Source organism: Monodon monoceros, unplaced genomic scaffold (genome assembly GCF_005190385.1).
Source record: "Monodon monoceros isolate NGI ecotype Baffin Bay Population unplaced genomic scaffold, NGI_Narwhal_1 Super_Scaffold_6, whole genome shotgun sequence".
Taxonomy (NCBI): Eukaryota; Metazoa; Chordata; class Mammalia; order Artiodactyla; family Monodontidae; genus Monodon; species Monodon monoceros.
This window is the reverse complement of record NW_021703783.1, coordinates 18,473,398-18,488,569: the sequence shown is the minus strand read 5'-3', so window position 1 is coordinate 18,488,569 and position 15,172 is coordinate 18,473,398. Positions and strand designations below refer to the sequence as shown.

The 15,172-nt window shown below is 39.2% G+C and overlaps 1 protein-coding gene across 12 annotated transcripts in view; it reads left to right on the top strand.

The window, feature by feature from the left end:
• The window catches only part of SOX5 (SRY-box 5), a 999,335-nt gene that overhangs the window by 878,881 nt on the left and 105,282 nt on the right, over positions 1–15,172 (top strand). For all 12 annotated transcript variants that reach the window (XM_029204642.1, XM_029204643.1, XM_029204639.1 and 9 more), the window contains one exon: positions 14,283–14,368. In XM_029204642.1, coding sequence (XP_029060475.1) covers positions 14,283–14,368 — 86 coding nt within the window. The remainder of the gene's footprint in view (positions 1–14,282; positions 14,369–15,172) is intronic.

Sequence of the window (15,172 nt, the reverse complement as noted above, 5' to 3'; positions counted from 1 at the left end):
CCTTCCTTCCTTCCTTCCTTCCTTCCTTCCTTCCTTCCTTCCTTCCTAAGTTCCAACTATAGTGTCCTCTTTAACACCACTTTGTCTTACACTCCTCCATGAACGCCTACCCAACTCCCTCCACCAGGAAGTTAGAGTGGTAGAGCAGGGTGTTTTCAGTTCCAATCTGAGAATATGATTAATAAGAGCAATCCTGTTGCATGACATGATGGAGGCTTACTGTGTGACTTTGGAAGACATGGAAAGTAGGTGGTAAAAGGGTCCTGAAAGATAATTTGGTAGTGAAGTGCCATTTTTTAAGAGATACTTTAACAAATAATCTTCCTCGATGCTCTTTCCAGGTTAAGTTCTTCTTTTCTGGAGGTTTCCAGAATGATGCCTTCTCCAGTGCTCTACTTTGCTCATTGTATCACTGGATTGGTTTACATGTTTATCTCCCTCACTTTATTAAGAACTCTTCTAGGGCAGGGATTGCGTGTGTGTGTGTGTGTGTGTGTGTGTGTGTGTGTGTGTGTGTGTAGGTTTTAATTTTTATAATGCCACAAAACTTTCCAGAACCTTTATAGTAGTTCAGTGGGTGAAAGGGTTTGTGAAGTTGACCCTGGATAAGAACATACTTGCTTTTGACAATCTTCCTCAGCCTACATAACCTTGCTGTTTTTCTTACTCTGTATATAGCCCCCCAAAATGAGACTCTTCAATAATGTCACTGTAAATAATTATTATCTAAATAGTCATTACTTTAATACTAATGTAAGTAACATGCTTTCTGAGGGGTTATTGGGTTATTTACTATTAGATATATCATTTATATCAGTAGATACTATAAGCCGGATTGTATTCTGAAAACAGTTGATTAACATGCCTCAGTATATTTTTCAACTTTTTGAAAAATTCTAGTTTTGAGCTAGAATTTTCCATACTTGGCTTGAAAGAAGAAGCAAATTAATTTTGGAAAGGCTTAAGGAAAAACTGTTCAAATGGTTAAAACCTAGGAAAGAGTAGAAGAAATTACTTTAACTAGTTGAAAGTCAATTTGAATAACACACATGGTTGAACTTTAAACGCCAGAATTTTCCATTATCTTATTTTTACTAAGTATCTCATGAGGTATTAACAAAATAAGCCTGTTGTAATATTTTAGTGCAGTTTATTGAGAGATGGCATAAATAGATGACGTATTTACTTCAATAAAAATCTTTTTTCCCCAGTAGTTTCTGAATTTCTCTTTCCCCATTAAGAACTACCCTTGACCTTGTTTTGAAGTCTTATAGATTCTGTGTCCACTTCAGAACACTGACACATGCATGTGATATATTTTGAATTTCCTTAATTGAGTTAAATTGTTGTATTGGCCCTTTTCACATTTATGGTATTTGTATTTACTTAGTAACTAGGGCAAATTTCAATCAAACTAGTTCTGGATATCTTTGATCTGAAAAATTGATAATAAGGTAGATATGCTTCAAGTTATGTATGTTTGTATGTTGGATGGAGATGGTTGCATTAATATTGTGGCTTAGACACAAACCTTTTGAAATTAGTTGATATCCTATTTTTGATCATATGTTTATCTTGGAAACTGTATATGATTACAGATATGTAATAGTGATAGTACTCTTTTTAATTCTTGCTGCCAGTCTTTCGTTTTCTCCAATTCACTTAAACATCAACTACATTGATATGAGGCTGTATATGGCAAACATATTGTATTAGTTTGCTAGGGCTGCCATAACAAAATAGCACAAATTGGGTGGTTTAAACAACAGAAACTTATTTTCTCACAGTTCTGGAAGCTAGAAATGCAAGATCAAGGTATCAACAGTGTGGATTTCATTCTGAGGCCTCTTTCCTTGATTTGTAGATGGTTGTCTTCTCCCTCTATCCTCACATGGTTGTCCCTCCATCTGTGTTGTTTGTGTCCTCATCTCCTCTTTATATAAGGTCACCAATCATATTGGAGTAGAGCCCACTCATATGACTTTATTTTAGCCTAATTACCTCTTAAAAGACATATCTCCAAATACAGTTACATTCTTAGATACTAGAGGTTAGGACTTCAACATATAAAATTTGGGGGTACACAATTCAGCTCATAACACATATATAAATTATTTAGCTTGTGTGTGTGTATGTATGTACGTACACATATATGTTTATACACATGTACAGTATGGCATATGAATAACATAGTTATGCACATATATATGTGTATCCAAAGAAAAGATAACTATATTCATTTCATTACTATATATTCATGAATGTAGGAAATGAAAAATAATAAGATTCTAATATGCATATGCAATTTTTAAGCATTATGGAACTGTCTGGATTTTAACTAATGAGCTCTAAATATGTGTATAATACTCAATTTGTTATTAAGAATTAGATGCTGGTAGTTGGAAAGTGCTGTAAACACCTATGTGGGTGTTTGCCATCAATCCAAATTTATGAGTAAACCTATATCCCTAGGTTAGAGCTCAGAGTCATCTTTAAGACCTGTTACTTAACCTCTTTAATTAAACTTGTTAAAACTTCATTTCATATCCGTTGCCCTTTGGCATCCAAACATCTTCAAGTCTGGATTATGAAAAGTTTCTCAGCTCCCTGCTTTCTGTCTCTTTTGCCTTTACTCTGTAACCTGTGAGTTAAGCTGGTTTTCTCTCCATTCCTTCAGCATGTCACGCTCATGCTATGATACATTTCACCCTGTCTAAAACATCTGCCCCACACCTGCAAATCTTCAAGGCCAAGCTCACTCTTATTTTCACCTTTATTCTTTAAATATTGAAGCCTGGAATTAGTTCTGCCTTAACTCCTGTAGCACTGATGGTCAATACTACTCAAATAAGTTCAAATAATTAGAAAAGAGAGACTTGTAGTAAACAGATAGAGACCAGGTTTGGTTTTGTTTTTTCGTTTTTATCTCGCATAACACCCAGCAGAATTCTAGCCACATGGTAGATGATATAAGTGCTTATTAATTGATTTTCAATAGGGAAAGTAAATTATATAAAATGAATTGCCAATGTAAAGAGCACTGTAGCCTCTAAACTTCTGCTTAGTTTATTTTAATATTATAGTCATTAAATAAGGAATATAAGTGAATTACATAATTTTAAGTATTTAAATTGTCGATTCTAATAGTCATAATATTTGTTATTTCAGCTAGTTTGCATAAATACAAATTCAGCTTTTAAACATCTAAACTTCCCTTTATAAAATCAGATATAGTATTTTCTGGATTAAATATTAAAAATTCCAAATGATAAGTGAAGCCTTGTCAGGTAACATCAGTTTTTTCCTATTTACTGGATCTTTCTCATTAGCATATAAGCATGCTATAATTTTTACAAATGTATACCTTTTAAGTAGTTTTCTTTATCACACATCCTCCAATAGATACTGCAAAATGCCTCACTAAAATTGTCTGTTTTAGCACTTCTCAAATGCAAACAAATAGTTTGGGAATCTTGTTAAAATTTAAATTCTAATTCAGAAGGTATATGCTTGCTGCTTTGATAAAGTCTCCCAGACCTTAGTGGCTTAAAATAGCAAACATTTGTTTGGACACAGCCACGCTCAGGCTCAGAGTCTTTCACGTCCCTGCAATCAAGGTGTTGGCCTGAACCGTAGTCATCTCTAGACTTGACTTGGGGAGAAATTCACTTCCAAGCTCCCTCCTTTGGTTGTTGGCAGGCCTCCTACTTGTGCTTGCTGTTGGCTGGAAGACATCAGTCCTTTGCAATGTGAACCTCTCCATAGGGCAGCTCACAGTATAACTGCTTGCTGGGGAAGGGGGGCAGGGGAGAAAGCAAGACAGAGCCAGAGTCTTTTTATAACCTATCTCAAAAGTAACATCACATCACTTTTGCCTTATTCTGTTCATTAGAAGGTAGTTACTAGGTCCAGTCCACAAGGGGAGGGAATTGCATAAGGACATAAATACCAGGAAGTGGGAGTCAGTGTGGGTTCCGCTGACTCTAACGTGTGCCTGCCACATTAAGTTTGCGGTGGAGTCTGAAATTTTGCCTTTCTAAGAAACTCCTAGGTGACATCAGTGCTTCTCCTGAGAACTTCACTCCTAAAAGCAAGGATCTACACTTACTGCACCCAGTTCCTTTCTTTATTCATTCTCTGTTGATCTCACTGACTCCAGCTAGGCTCTCTCACCCCCTCATTCTGCTGAAATTGCCCTGGTGGAAGTCACCAATGAGTTCTATGTCACTAAATCCAGCATTTGAAAAACTTGATCATTCTTTCTGAAAATCTTTCTTGGCCTCTGGAACACCAAATTGATATACATTTCTCCTCAGTTTTTCTGCTAGTTACCTATCTCCCTAACTATAAGAGTTAATATATCCTATAATCCAATCCTGGGACCTCTTTTTTTATCTATAGTTAACTCCTACATGGTTACAGCTAAAATTCCATATATATGCTGACCACTCTCAAGTTTATATCTCCTATGGGGATTTCTCCCCTAAAATCCTAACATGTTTATCAAGTGCCTCAGCGAACACCTCTACTTGGATACTGATAGTAATTTCAGACTTAAAATGTCCAAAACAGAGCTCTATTCCTTCCCCTTCATCTCCCCTTCGCTATGCCCAACCTGACAGTCTTGCTTCTCATCCATGTTTGCAAATCCAACAAATAGTTCCACTCCACAATCAGCTGTTCCAGTGAAAAACCTGGGAATCATCCTCGAGTCTTCTTTTATGTAAACCATTGTTAAGTCTTGTCAGTTTTACCTCTTAAATACCACTTGACTTTCTCCATCATTCTTTTTTTTTTGTTTGTTTTTTGGCTGCATACGGTATTTATTTTTCTCTTTTTGGCTGCGTTTGGTCTTCATTGCTGTGCTCGGGCTTTCTTTAGTTGCAGCGAGTGGGGACTACTCTTCGTTGCAGTGCATGGGCTTCTCATTGCGGTGGCTTCTCTTGTTGCAGACCACGGGCTCTAGGCATGCAGGCTCAGTAGTTGTGGCGTGCAGGCTCAGTAGTTGTGGTGCACGGGATTAGCTGCTCCACGGCATGTAGGATCTTCCCGGACCAGGGCTCAAACCCGTGTCTCCTGCATTGGCTGGCAGATTCTTAACCACTGCGCCACCAGGGAAGCCCTCTCCATCATTCTTTATTCCAACATCACCACTCTAGTCTGGACCATCATTACGTTATTATAGAAAGTTCTGCATCTTTTTATTGTTGATTACAGCTTCCAACCTTTAGCCCAAATGGTTTTACTCAGTCCATCTATTTTCCATGTTCATGGTTTCCTTTATCCTGTAGGATCAAGTTTAGATTCTTTACATTGTACATAAAGCCATACACAATCTGGCCTGATTGCCTCTCCAGCCCCATTTATCTCTACTTCCCTACCTGCACTCTGCACTTGAGCAATTCAGGGACTGAGCTATGATATAACACTCCCATTTGACTCTGAGTCTTAATGAAAATTATTTTCCTTCCTGGAATGCTTCCCTTCTTTGCCTGGCTAGTTTTCATTTAATTCAAGATTCAGCTTAAACATGACTTCATCCTAGAGGCTGTCTCTGACCTTTTAGACTACGTTTGGGGTACCCACAATATAGTCCATAGCACTGTATACTTCTCTATCTTAACAGTCATTGTATTTTATACTAATCATTGAATTATCTTTGTCTTATTTTCCCTTTAAGCTGTAAAGCCACATCGGCAGAAGTAGACTCAGGTATTCTGAAGCCTGAAACATATAATTTTGGGGACTCTAAGAATAAAATTATGAAAATTATATATATATATATATGATCTTCATATACATTAAGTACAAAAGAGAATATTTATGAAAAGAATCACAACAAAGTAAAAAATTAAGTGAGCTGGCAAAGATAAAAACATATGACCCAGTGAACACACTGCTAGGGGCCCTTTCCAGAGCCCCAAAGCTTAAGCTTCATTAAATTTCCAGTAAATACACCTCTTGACATGAGTCTTCTTTAAAGCTCTATTTCTGGGGGCTTCCCTTGTGGCAAGTGGTTAAGAATCCACCTGCCAATGCAGGGGACACGGGTTCGAGCCCTGGTCTGGGAAGATCCCACATGCCGCGGAGCAACTAAGCTCGTGTGCCATGACTACCGAACCTATGCTCTAGAGTCCGCGAGCCACAACTACTGAGCCCGTGTGCCACAACTACTGAAGCCCGCACTCCTAGAGCCCGTGCTCTGCAACAAGAGAAGCCACCGCAATGAGAAGCCCGGGCCCCGCAACAGAGAGTAGCCCCTGCTCACCACAACTAGAGAAAGCTCACGCGCAGCAACAAAGACCCAGCGCAGCCAAAAATAAGTGAATAAATAAATAAATAAATAAATTTATTAAAAAAACAAAAAGCTCTATTTCTAGTGTCAACAGTAGTGTTTAACACAAAGCAGGCACTCAATAAATATATATATTTTTCTGGTCAATTGATTTTTTTCTTTATAACATCTTTATTGGAGTATAATTGCTTTACAATGTTGTGTTAGTTTCTGTTGTATAACAAAGTGAATCAGCTATACGTATACATATATCCCCATATCCCCTCCCTCTTGCGTCTCCCTCCCATCCTCCCTATCCCACCCCTCTAGGTGATCACAAAGCACCCAGCTGATCTCCCTGTGCTAGGCGGCTGCTTCCCACTAGCTATCGGATTTACATTTGGTAGTGTATATATGTCCATGCCACTCTCTCACTTCATTCCAGTTTAGCCTTCCCCCTCCCCGTGTCCTCAAGTCCCTTCTCTACATCTGCGCCTTACTCCTGTCCTGCCACTAGGTTCTTCAGAACCACATTTTTCTTTTAGATTCCATATATATATGTTAGGATACGGTATTTGTTTTTCTCTTTCTGACTTACTTCACTCCGTATGATTGCTTCACTCTAGGTCCATCCACCTCACTGCAAATAACTCAATTTTGTTTCTTTTTATGGCTGAGTAATGTTCCAGTTTTATATGTGCCACATCTTTACCCATTCATCTGTCGACGGACATTTAGGTTGCTCCCATGTCCTGGCTATTGTAAATAGAGCTGCAGTGAACAATGTGGTACATGACCCTTTTTGAATCAGGGTTTTCTCAGGGTATACGCCCAGTAGTGGGATTGCTGGTTTGTGCGGTAGTTCTATTTTTACTTTCTTACGAAACCTCCATACTGTTCTCCATAGTGGCTGTATCAAGTTACATTCCCACCAACAGTGCAAGAGTGTTCCCTGTTCTCCACACCCTCTCCAGCATTTATGGTTTGTAGATTTTTTTTTTTTTTTTGCGGTACGCAGGCCTCTCACTGCCGTGGCCTCTCCCACTGTGGAGCACAGGCTCCAGACGCGCAGGCTCAGCAGCCGTGGCTCACGGGCCCAGCCGCTCCGTGGCACATGGGATCCTCCCAGACCGGGGCACAAACCCGTGTCGCCTGCATCGGCAGGCAGACTCTCAACCGTTGCGCCACCAGGGAAGCCCGGTTTGTAGATATTTTGATGATGGCCATTCTGACTGGTGTGAGGTGATACCTCATTGTGGTTGTGATTTGCATTTCTCTAACGATTAGTGATGTTGAGCAGCCTTTCATGTGTTTGTTGGCAATATGTATATCTTCTTTGGAGAAATGTCTATTTAGGTCTTAGCCCCGTTTTGGATTGGGTTATTTGTTTTTTTGGTATTGAACTGCGTGAGCAGCTTGTATATTTTGGAGATTAATCTTTTGTCAGTTGCTTCGTTTGCCAATCTTTTCTCCCATTCTGAGGGTTGTCTTTTTGTCTTGTTTATGGTTTCCTTTGCTGTGCAAAAGGTTTTAAGTTTCATTAGGTCCCATTTGTTTTTGTTTTTATTTCCCTTTCTCTAGGAGGTGGGTCAAAAAGAATCTTGCTGTGATTTATGTCACAGAGTGTTCTGCCTATGTTTTCCTCTAAGAGTTTTATAGTGTCGGGCAATACATTTAGGTCTTTAATCCATTTTGAGTTTATTTTTGTGTATGGTGTTAGGGAGTGTTCTAATTTCGTTCTTTTAAATGTAGCTGTCCAGTTTTCCCAGCAGCACTTATTGAAGAGGCTATCTTTTCTCCATTGTATATTCTTGCCTCCTTTATCAAAGATAAGGTAACTATATGTGCGTGGGTTTATCTCTGGGCATTCTATCCTGTTCCATTCATCTGTATTTCTGTTTTTGTGCCAGTACCATACTGTCTTGATTACTGTTGATTTGTAGTATAGTCTGAAGTCAGGGAGCCTGATTCCTCCAGCTCCATTTTTCTTTCCCAAGATTGCTTTGGCTATTCAGGGTCTTTTGTGTGTCCGTACAAATTGTGAAACTTTTTGCTCTAGTTCTGTGAAAAATGCCATTGCTAGTTTGATAGGGATTGCATTGAATTGTAGATTGCTTTGGGTAGTATAGTCATTTTCACAATATTGATTCTTCCAATCCAAGGAAATGGTATATCTCTCCATCTGTTGGTATCATCTTTAATTTCTTTCATCAGTGTCTTAGAGTTTTCTGCATACAGGTCTTTTGTGTCCTTGGGTAAGTTTATTCCTAGGTATTTTATTCTTTTTGTTGCCTTGGTAAATGGGAGTGTTTCCTTAATTTCTCTTTCAGATTTTTCATCATTAGTGTATAGGAATGCAAGAGATTTCTGTGCATTAATTTTGTATGCTGCTACTTTACCAGGTTCATTGATTAGTTCTAGTAGTTTTCTGGTAGCATCTTTAGGATTCTCTATGTATATTATCATGTCATCTGCAAACAGTGACAGTTTTACTTCTTTTCTGATTTGGATTCCTTTTATTTCTTTTTCTTCTCTGATTGCTGTGGCTAAAACTTCCAAAACTATGTTGAATAAGAGTGGTGAGAGTGGGCAATCTTGTCTTGTTCCTGATCTTAGTGGAAATGGTTTCAGTTTTTCACCATTGAGAATGATGTTGGCTGTGGGTTTGTCATATATGGGCTTTATTATGTTGATGTAAGTTCCCTCTATGCCTACTTTCTGGAGGGTTTTTATCAAATGGGTGTTGAATTTTGTCAAAAGCTTTTTCTGCATCTATTGAGATGATCATATGGTTTTTCTCCTTCAATTTGTTAATATGGTTTATCACATTGATTGATTTGCGTATATTGAAGAATCCTTGCACTCCTGGGATAAACCCCACTTGATCATGGTGTATGATCCCTTTAATGTGCTGTTGGATTCTGTTTGCTAGTATTTTGTTGAGGATTTTGGCATCTATATTCATCAGTGATATTGGCCTGTAGTTTTCTTTTTTTGTGACATCTATGGTTTTGGTATCAGCGTGATGGTGGCCTCATAGAATGAGTTTGGGAGTGTTCCTCCCTCTGCTATATTTTGGAAGAGTTTGAAAGGGTGGGTGTTAGCTCTTCTCTAAATCTTTGATAGAATTCACCTGTGAAGCCATCTGGTCCTGGGCTTTTGTTTGTTGGAAGATTTTTAATCACAGTTTCAATTTCATTGCTTGTGATTGGCCTGCTTATATTTTCTATTTCTTCCTGGTTCAGTCTCGGAAGGTTGTGCTTTTCTAAGAATTTGTTCATTTCTTCCAGGTTGTCCATTTTATTGGCATATAGTTGCTTGTAGTAATCTCTCATGATCCTTTGTATTTCTGCAGTGTCAGTTGTTGCTTCTCCCTTTTCACTTCTAATTCTGTTGATTTGAGTCTTATCCCTTTTTTTCTTGATGAGTCTGACTAGTGGTTTATCCATTTTGTTTATCTTCTCAAAGAACCAGCTTTTAGTTTTATTGATCTTTGCTATCATGTATTTCATTTCTTTTTCATTTATTTCTGATCTGATGTTTATGATTTCTTTCCTTCTGCCAACTTTGGGGTTCTTTTGTTCTCTTTCTGTAATTGCTCTTTCTGTAATTTGTTTATTTGAGATGTTTCTTGTTTCTTGAGGTAGGATTGTATTGCTATAAACTTCCCTCTAGAACTCCTTTTGCTGCATTCCATAGGTTTTGGGTCATCTTGTTTTCATTGTCATTTGTTTCTAGGTATTTTTTGATTTCTTCAGTGATCTCTTGGTTGTTTAGTAGTGTATTGTTTAGCCTCCATGTGTTTGTATTTTTTACAGTTTTTTTTTTCCTGTAATTGATACCTAGTCTTATAGCATTGTGGTGGGAAAAGATACTTGATACGATTTCAATTTTCTTAAATTTACCAGGGCTTGATTTGTGACCCAAGATATGATCTATCCTGGAGAATGTTCTATGAGCACTTGAGAAGAAAGTGTATTCTGTTGTTTTTGATGGAATGTCCTATAAATATCAATTAAGTCCATCTTGTTTAGTGTGTCATTTAAAGCTTGTGTTTCCTTATTTATTTTCATTTTGGATGATCTGTCCACTGGTGAACATGGGGTGTTAAAGTCCCCTACTATTATTGTGTTGCTGTTTTTTCCCCCTTTTATGGCTGTTACCATTTGCCTTATGGATTGAGGTGCTCCTATGTTGGGTGCATAAATATTTACAATTGTTATATCTTCTTCTTGGATTGGTCCTTTGATCGTCATGTAGTGTCCTTCTTTGTGTCTTGTAATAGTCTTTATTTTAAAGTCTATTCTGTCTGATATGAGAATTCCTACTCCAGCTTTCTTTTCATTTCCATTTGCATGGAATATCTTTTTCCATCCCCTCATTTTCAGTCTGTTTGTGTCCCTAGGTCTGAAATGGGTTTCTTGTAGGCAGCATTTATACAGGTCTTGTTTTTATATCCATTCAGCCAGTCTATGTCCTTTGGTTGGAGCATTTAATCCATTTACATTTAAGGTAATTTTTTAAGAGGTTTTTTATTATTATTTTTTTATGTACGACAACATTTAAGGTAATTTTTGATACGTATGTTCCTATTACCATTTTCTTAATTGTTTTGGGTTTGTTATTGTAGGTCTTTTCCTTCTCTTGTGTCTCCTGCCTAGAGAAGTTACTTTAGCATTTGTTGTGAAGCTGGTTTGGTGGTGCTGAATTCTCTTAGCTTTTGCTTGTCTGTAATGGTTTTAATTTCTCTGTCGAATCTGAATGATATCCTTGCTGGATAGAGTAATGTTGGTTGTAGGTTTTCCCCTTTCATCACTTTAAATATGTCCTGCCACTGCCTTCTGGCTTGCAGAGTTTCTACTGAAATATCAGCTGTTAACTGGTGGGTTTTTACCCTGCTCATTCATCTGCTGTGTGTTTCTCTGTCTTCTCATTTTGCTTAACTTACTGTGTTTGGGGTCTCCTTTTCGCAGGCTGCAGGTTCATGGTTCCCGTTGTTTTTGATGTCTGCCCCCAGTGGCTAAGGTTGTTTCAGTGGGTTGTGTAGGCTTCCTGGTGGAGAGGACTGGTACCTGTGTTCTGGTGAATGAGGCTGGATCTTGTCTTTCTGGTGGGCAGGACCACATCCAGTGGTTTGTTTGGGGGTGTCTGTGAACTTATTATGATTTTAGGCAGCCTCTCTGCTTATGGGTGGGCTTGTGTTCCTGTCTTGCTAGTTGTTTTGCATGGGCTCTAGCATGGGAGCTTGCTGGTTGTTGAGTGGAGCTGGGTCTTAGTGTTGAGACAGAGATCTCTGGGAGAGCTCTTGCCGTTTGATATTACGTGGGGCTGGGAGGTCTCTGGTGGTTCAGTGTCCTGAATCCGGCTTTCCCACCTCAGAGGCTCAGGCCTGACACCTGGCCAGAGCACCAAGGCCCTGTCAGCCACATGGCTCAGAAGAAAAGGCAGAAAAAAAAGAAAGAAAGAAGTAAAATAAAAGTTATTAAAATAAAAATGTATTATTAAAATAAAAAAAATTAAAAAGTATTTACAAAAGAAGAGAGCAACCAAACCAATAAGCAAATCCACCAATGATAACAAGCACTAATAACTATACTAATATAAACATAAATATCAGAAATTATTCAGTCGCATACAGCAAACGCCAAGCCTACAGCTGCTCCCAAAATCCACCACCTCAATTCTGGGTTGATTCATTGTCTATTCAGGTATTCCACAGATGCAGGGTACATCAAGTTGATTCTGGAGATTTAATCCACTGCTCCTGAGGCTGCAAGGAGAAATTTCCCTTTCTCTTCTTCGTTGGCACAGCTTCTGGGGTTCAGCTTTGGATTTGGCACCCAGGGCGGGGAGGGGTATGGAATGCAGGGCGAGCTTTAGGCAGCAGAGGCCAGTGTGATGTTGCACCAGCCTGAGGCATGCTGTGTGTTCTCCTGGGGAAGTTGTCCCTGGATCACAGGACCCTGGCAGTGGTCAGCTGCACGGGCTCCTGGAATCAGACTCCTGTGATTGCACACAGGTTTCTTGGTGGCAGCAGCAGCAGCCTTAGTGTCTCATGCCCGTCTCTGGGGTCCGCGCTGATAGCCGCGGCTCGCTCCTGTCTCTGGAGCTCGTTTAGGCGGTGCTCTGAATCCCCTCTCCTCGCGCTCCCCGAAACAATCGTCTCTTGCCTCTTCGGCAGCTCCAGACACTTTCCCGGACTCCCTCCTGGCTAGCTGTGGCGCACTAGCCGCCTTCAGGCTGTGTTCACGCCGCCAACCCCAGTCCTCTCCCTGGGGTCTGACCTCCGAAGCCCGAGCCTCAGCTCCCAGCCCCCGCCCGCCCCGGCGTGAGAGCAGACAAGCCTCTCGGGCTGGTGAGTGCTGGTCGGCACCGATCCTCTGTGCGGGAATGTCTCCGTTTTGCCGTCCGCACCCCTGTTGCTGCGCTCTCCTCCGCGGCTCCAAAGCTTTCCCCCTCCGCCACCCGCAGTCTCCGCCCGCGAAGGGGCTTCCTAGTGTGTGGAAACCTTTCCTCCTCACAGCTCCATCCCACTGGTGCAGGTCCTGTCCCTATTCTTTTGTCTCTGTTTTTTCTTTTTTCTTTTGCCCTACCCAGGTTCGTGGGGAGTTTCTTGCCTTTTGGGAGGTCTGAGGTCTTCTGCCAGCGTCCAGTAGGTGTTCTGTAGGAGTTGTTCCACATGTAGATGTATTTCCGATGTGTTTGTGGGTAGGAAGGTGATCTCCACATCTTACTCCTCTGCCATCTTGAAGGTCCTCTGGTCAATTGATTTTTGACAAGGGTGCCAGGACTATTCAATGTGGAAAAGAGTAGTATTTTCAACAATAGTGCTGGGACAACTTTTTGCTTATTGAGATACAGCAGAGGGGGTGTGACGCCAGGACCCGGAGGCCCAGGGCCCTTTGTGGCCGGGGAGCTTTGGTCGCAACTCGCTGCTTCCACAGGTGGCCATGGTGCCGTGGGCCTCTCAAGCGCAGGGACTCCCTCAGTAAATACTTTTGAATGAATATATTAACTATTATTTTCAGTTATATTTCCATACATTTGACATTCAACAAGCTTTTCACAAATTATAGTTCTACAAAAAGCTTTGTATATTAGAAAATTGTTCTTATATCAATAGTTATTTTACATTTTGCTATGGTTATATTTCAAACAACTAACAGTGTTCATATCTGTTAGCATATCATGGGCTCTGTGCAAAAAGTCTGAGGTACGTCTTTGCTAAGAGGAAAAAATTCTTTATTCACATCAAAAACGTACATTATAATCTTCTATATGTGAATATATGTTTGTGTGTCTCTCTATATTTTTATAGATCATCTGCATTAAAACTTTAATTTTAAATTACTAAAATTTTAGTTTTTTGGATATTCCCACAAAGAGAAATCCCTTGGGGAAAACCCATCTATTTTCTGCTTTCTTTGTAGTATATTTTTTTAAACATTTGTCTCTGGAATAATAGAGATACCAATATTTTATATAACTTTTAAAAATGCATTAAATGTTATGATGAATTTGTCCACAGGTTATTTGAATCAAGACTGTAACATAGCATTAAAAAGATAAGCTACTTGGCCTAAATCTTTAGAGTTTAGTTTGTTAAAATAGAATTAAGTTTAGTTAAGTTCCTTTTATAATAACATTTTAAATTTGCTGAGGAGTTGGTATGCTCATATCAAGATTATCAGGTGTGTGTATGTGTGTGTGTGTGTGTGTTATAAAGTGCAGCCCTCTGATCAATGCACACTCTTTCCTCCCATTTTCCTAAATACATCATGAAAAAAGGATGAGGTTTCCGCCTTAATTGCTTGTGCCTTTTATTCACATTCCTCTCTCAGCCAGAATTGTGAAAAGAGTGTTAGTAAAAAGCTGCACAATAGAGCTTTTCATTAGGCCTCAGCAAGGCACACAAAAGAAGGCTTTTGGAAAGAGTGAATGCATGAGTTTAATTTGCAGGTGGAGAGTAGATAAAAGGTGCTGACGCCTCTATTATTCTCTTACGTAGGTGACCCTTACCCTGTACAGCTGATCCCAACTACCATGGCAGCTGCTGCTGCAGCAACACCAGGCTTAGGCCCACTCCAACTGCAGGTAAGTCAGGAAACAATACACCAGAGACAAAGGTTAAGTAAATATCGAAAACAGCTATTATCGTGTTAACGCAAAATAAAACTGACTCGTGATATTTGTCTCACATTTTTTTGTTTTTGAATTTATGTCTACTGATTCTTAACCCAAAGTTGGTTCTTTTAATTTTTAGCCCAGTTTTCTGTACTAAAGACAGTTTATTGTAATTTTTTTTATTGCCTGGTATGATTTAACAAAATGAGCCGTAGTTTTGCTTTGATTACTGTGTGCCATAATTTCGTCACAGAATGGTCCTCACCAAGATAAAAAGAACAAAAAAACTACAAAAGATATTCAGATACTTATGGATCAAGATAGCTTACAAAAATTACATTTAAAATTGTTCAAGATGCCCAGTATTTCTGAAGCACTCTTTATTCTCCTGCTAACGCCAGCTCAGTTGGATAAGCAAGGATAAGTAGACCAAATAAGCAGGTGCCTAAATGAGCACAACTTTATCCAGACATCCTAATTAAGACCTTTTTTAGCTCGGCAGAAGACATATTCCCATATATCCATGAATGTCAGTGCTAACTTTACCAGATGTCCAAGTGATTTTAGAAAGTTTGTCTCTGGAGTTGGAAAGAATATCAATTAAATTATATTAAAGTTATCTTTCGTTAACTGTTTAAATCTTTGAATCAGAATCCTACTGCCCTAGTTTCTGTTGTTATGGACTTTATAGTTACACAGGTAATGGGAATAACAAATCATCCAATAATAGGATTAATCTCCCCTTGTGAGAAGTTTTATATTTTCCTTTGCCTG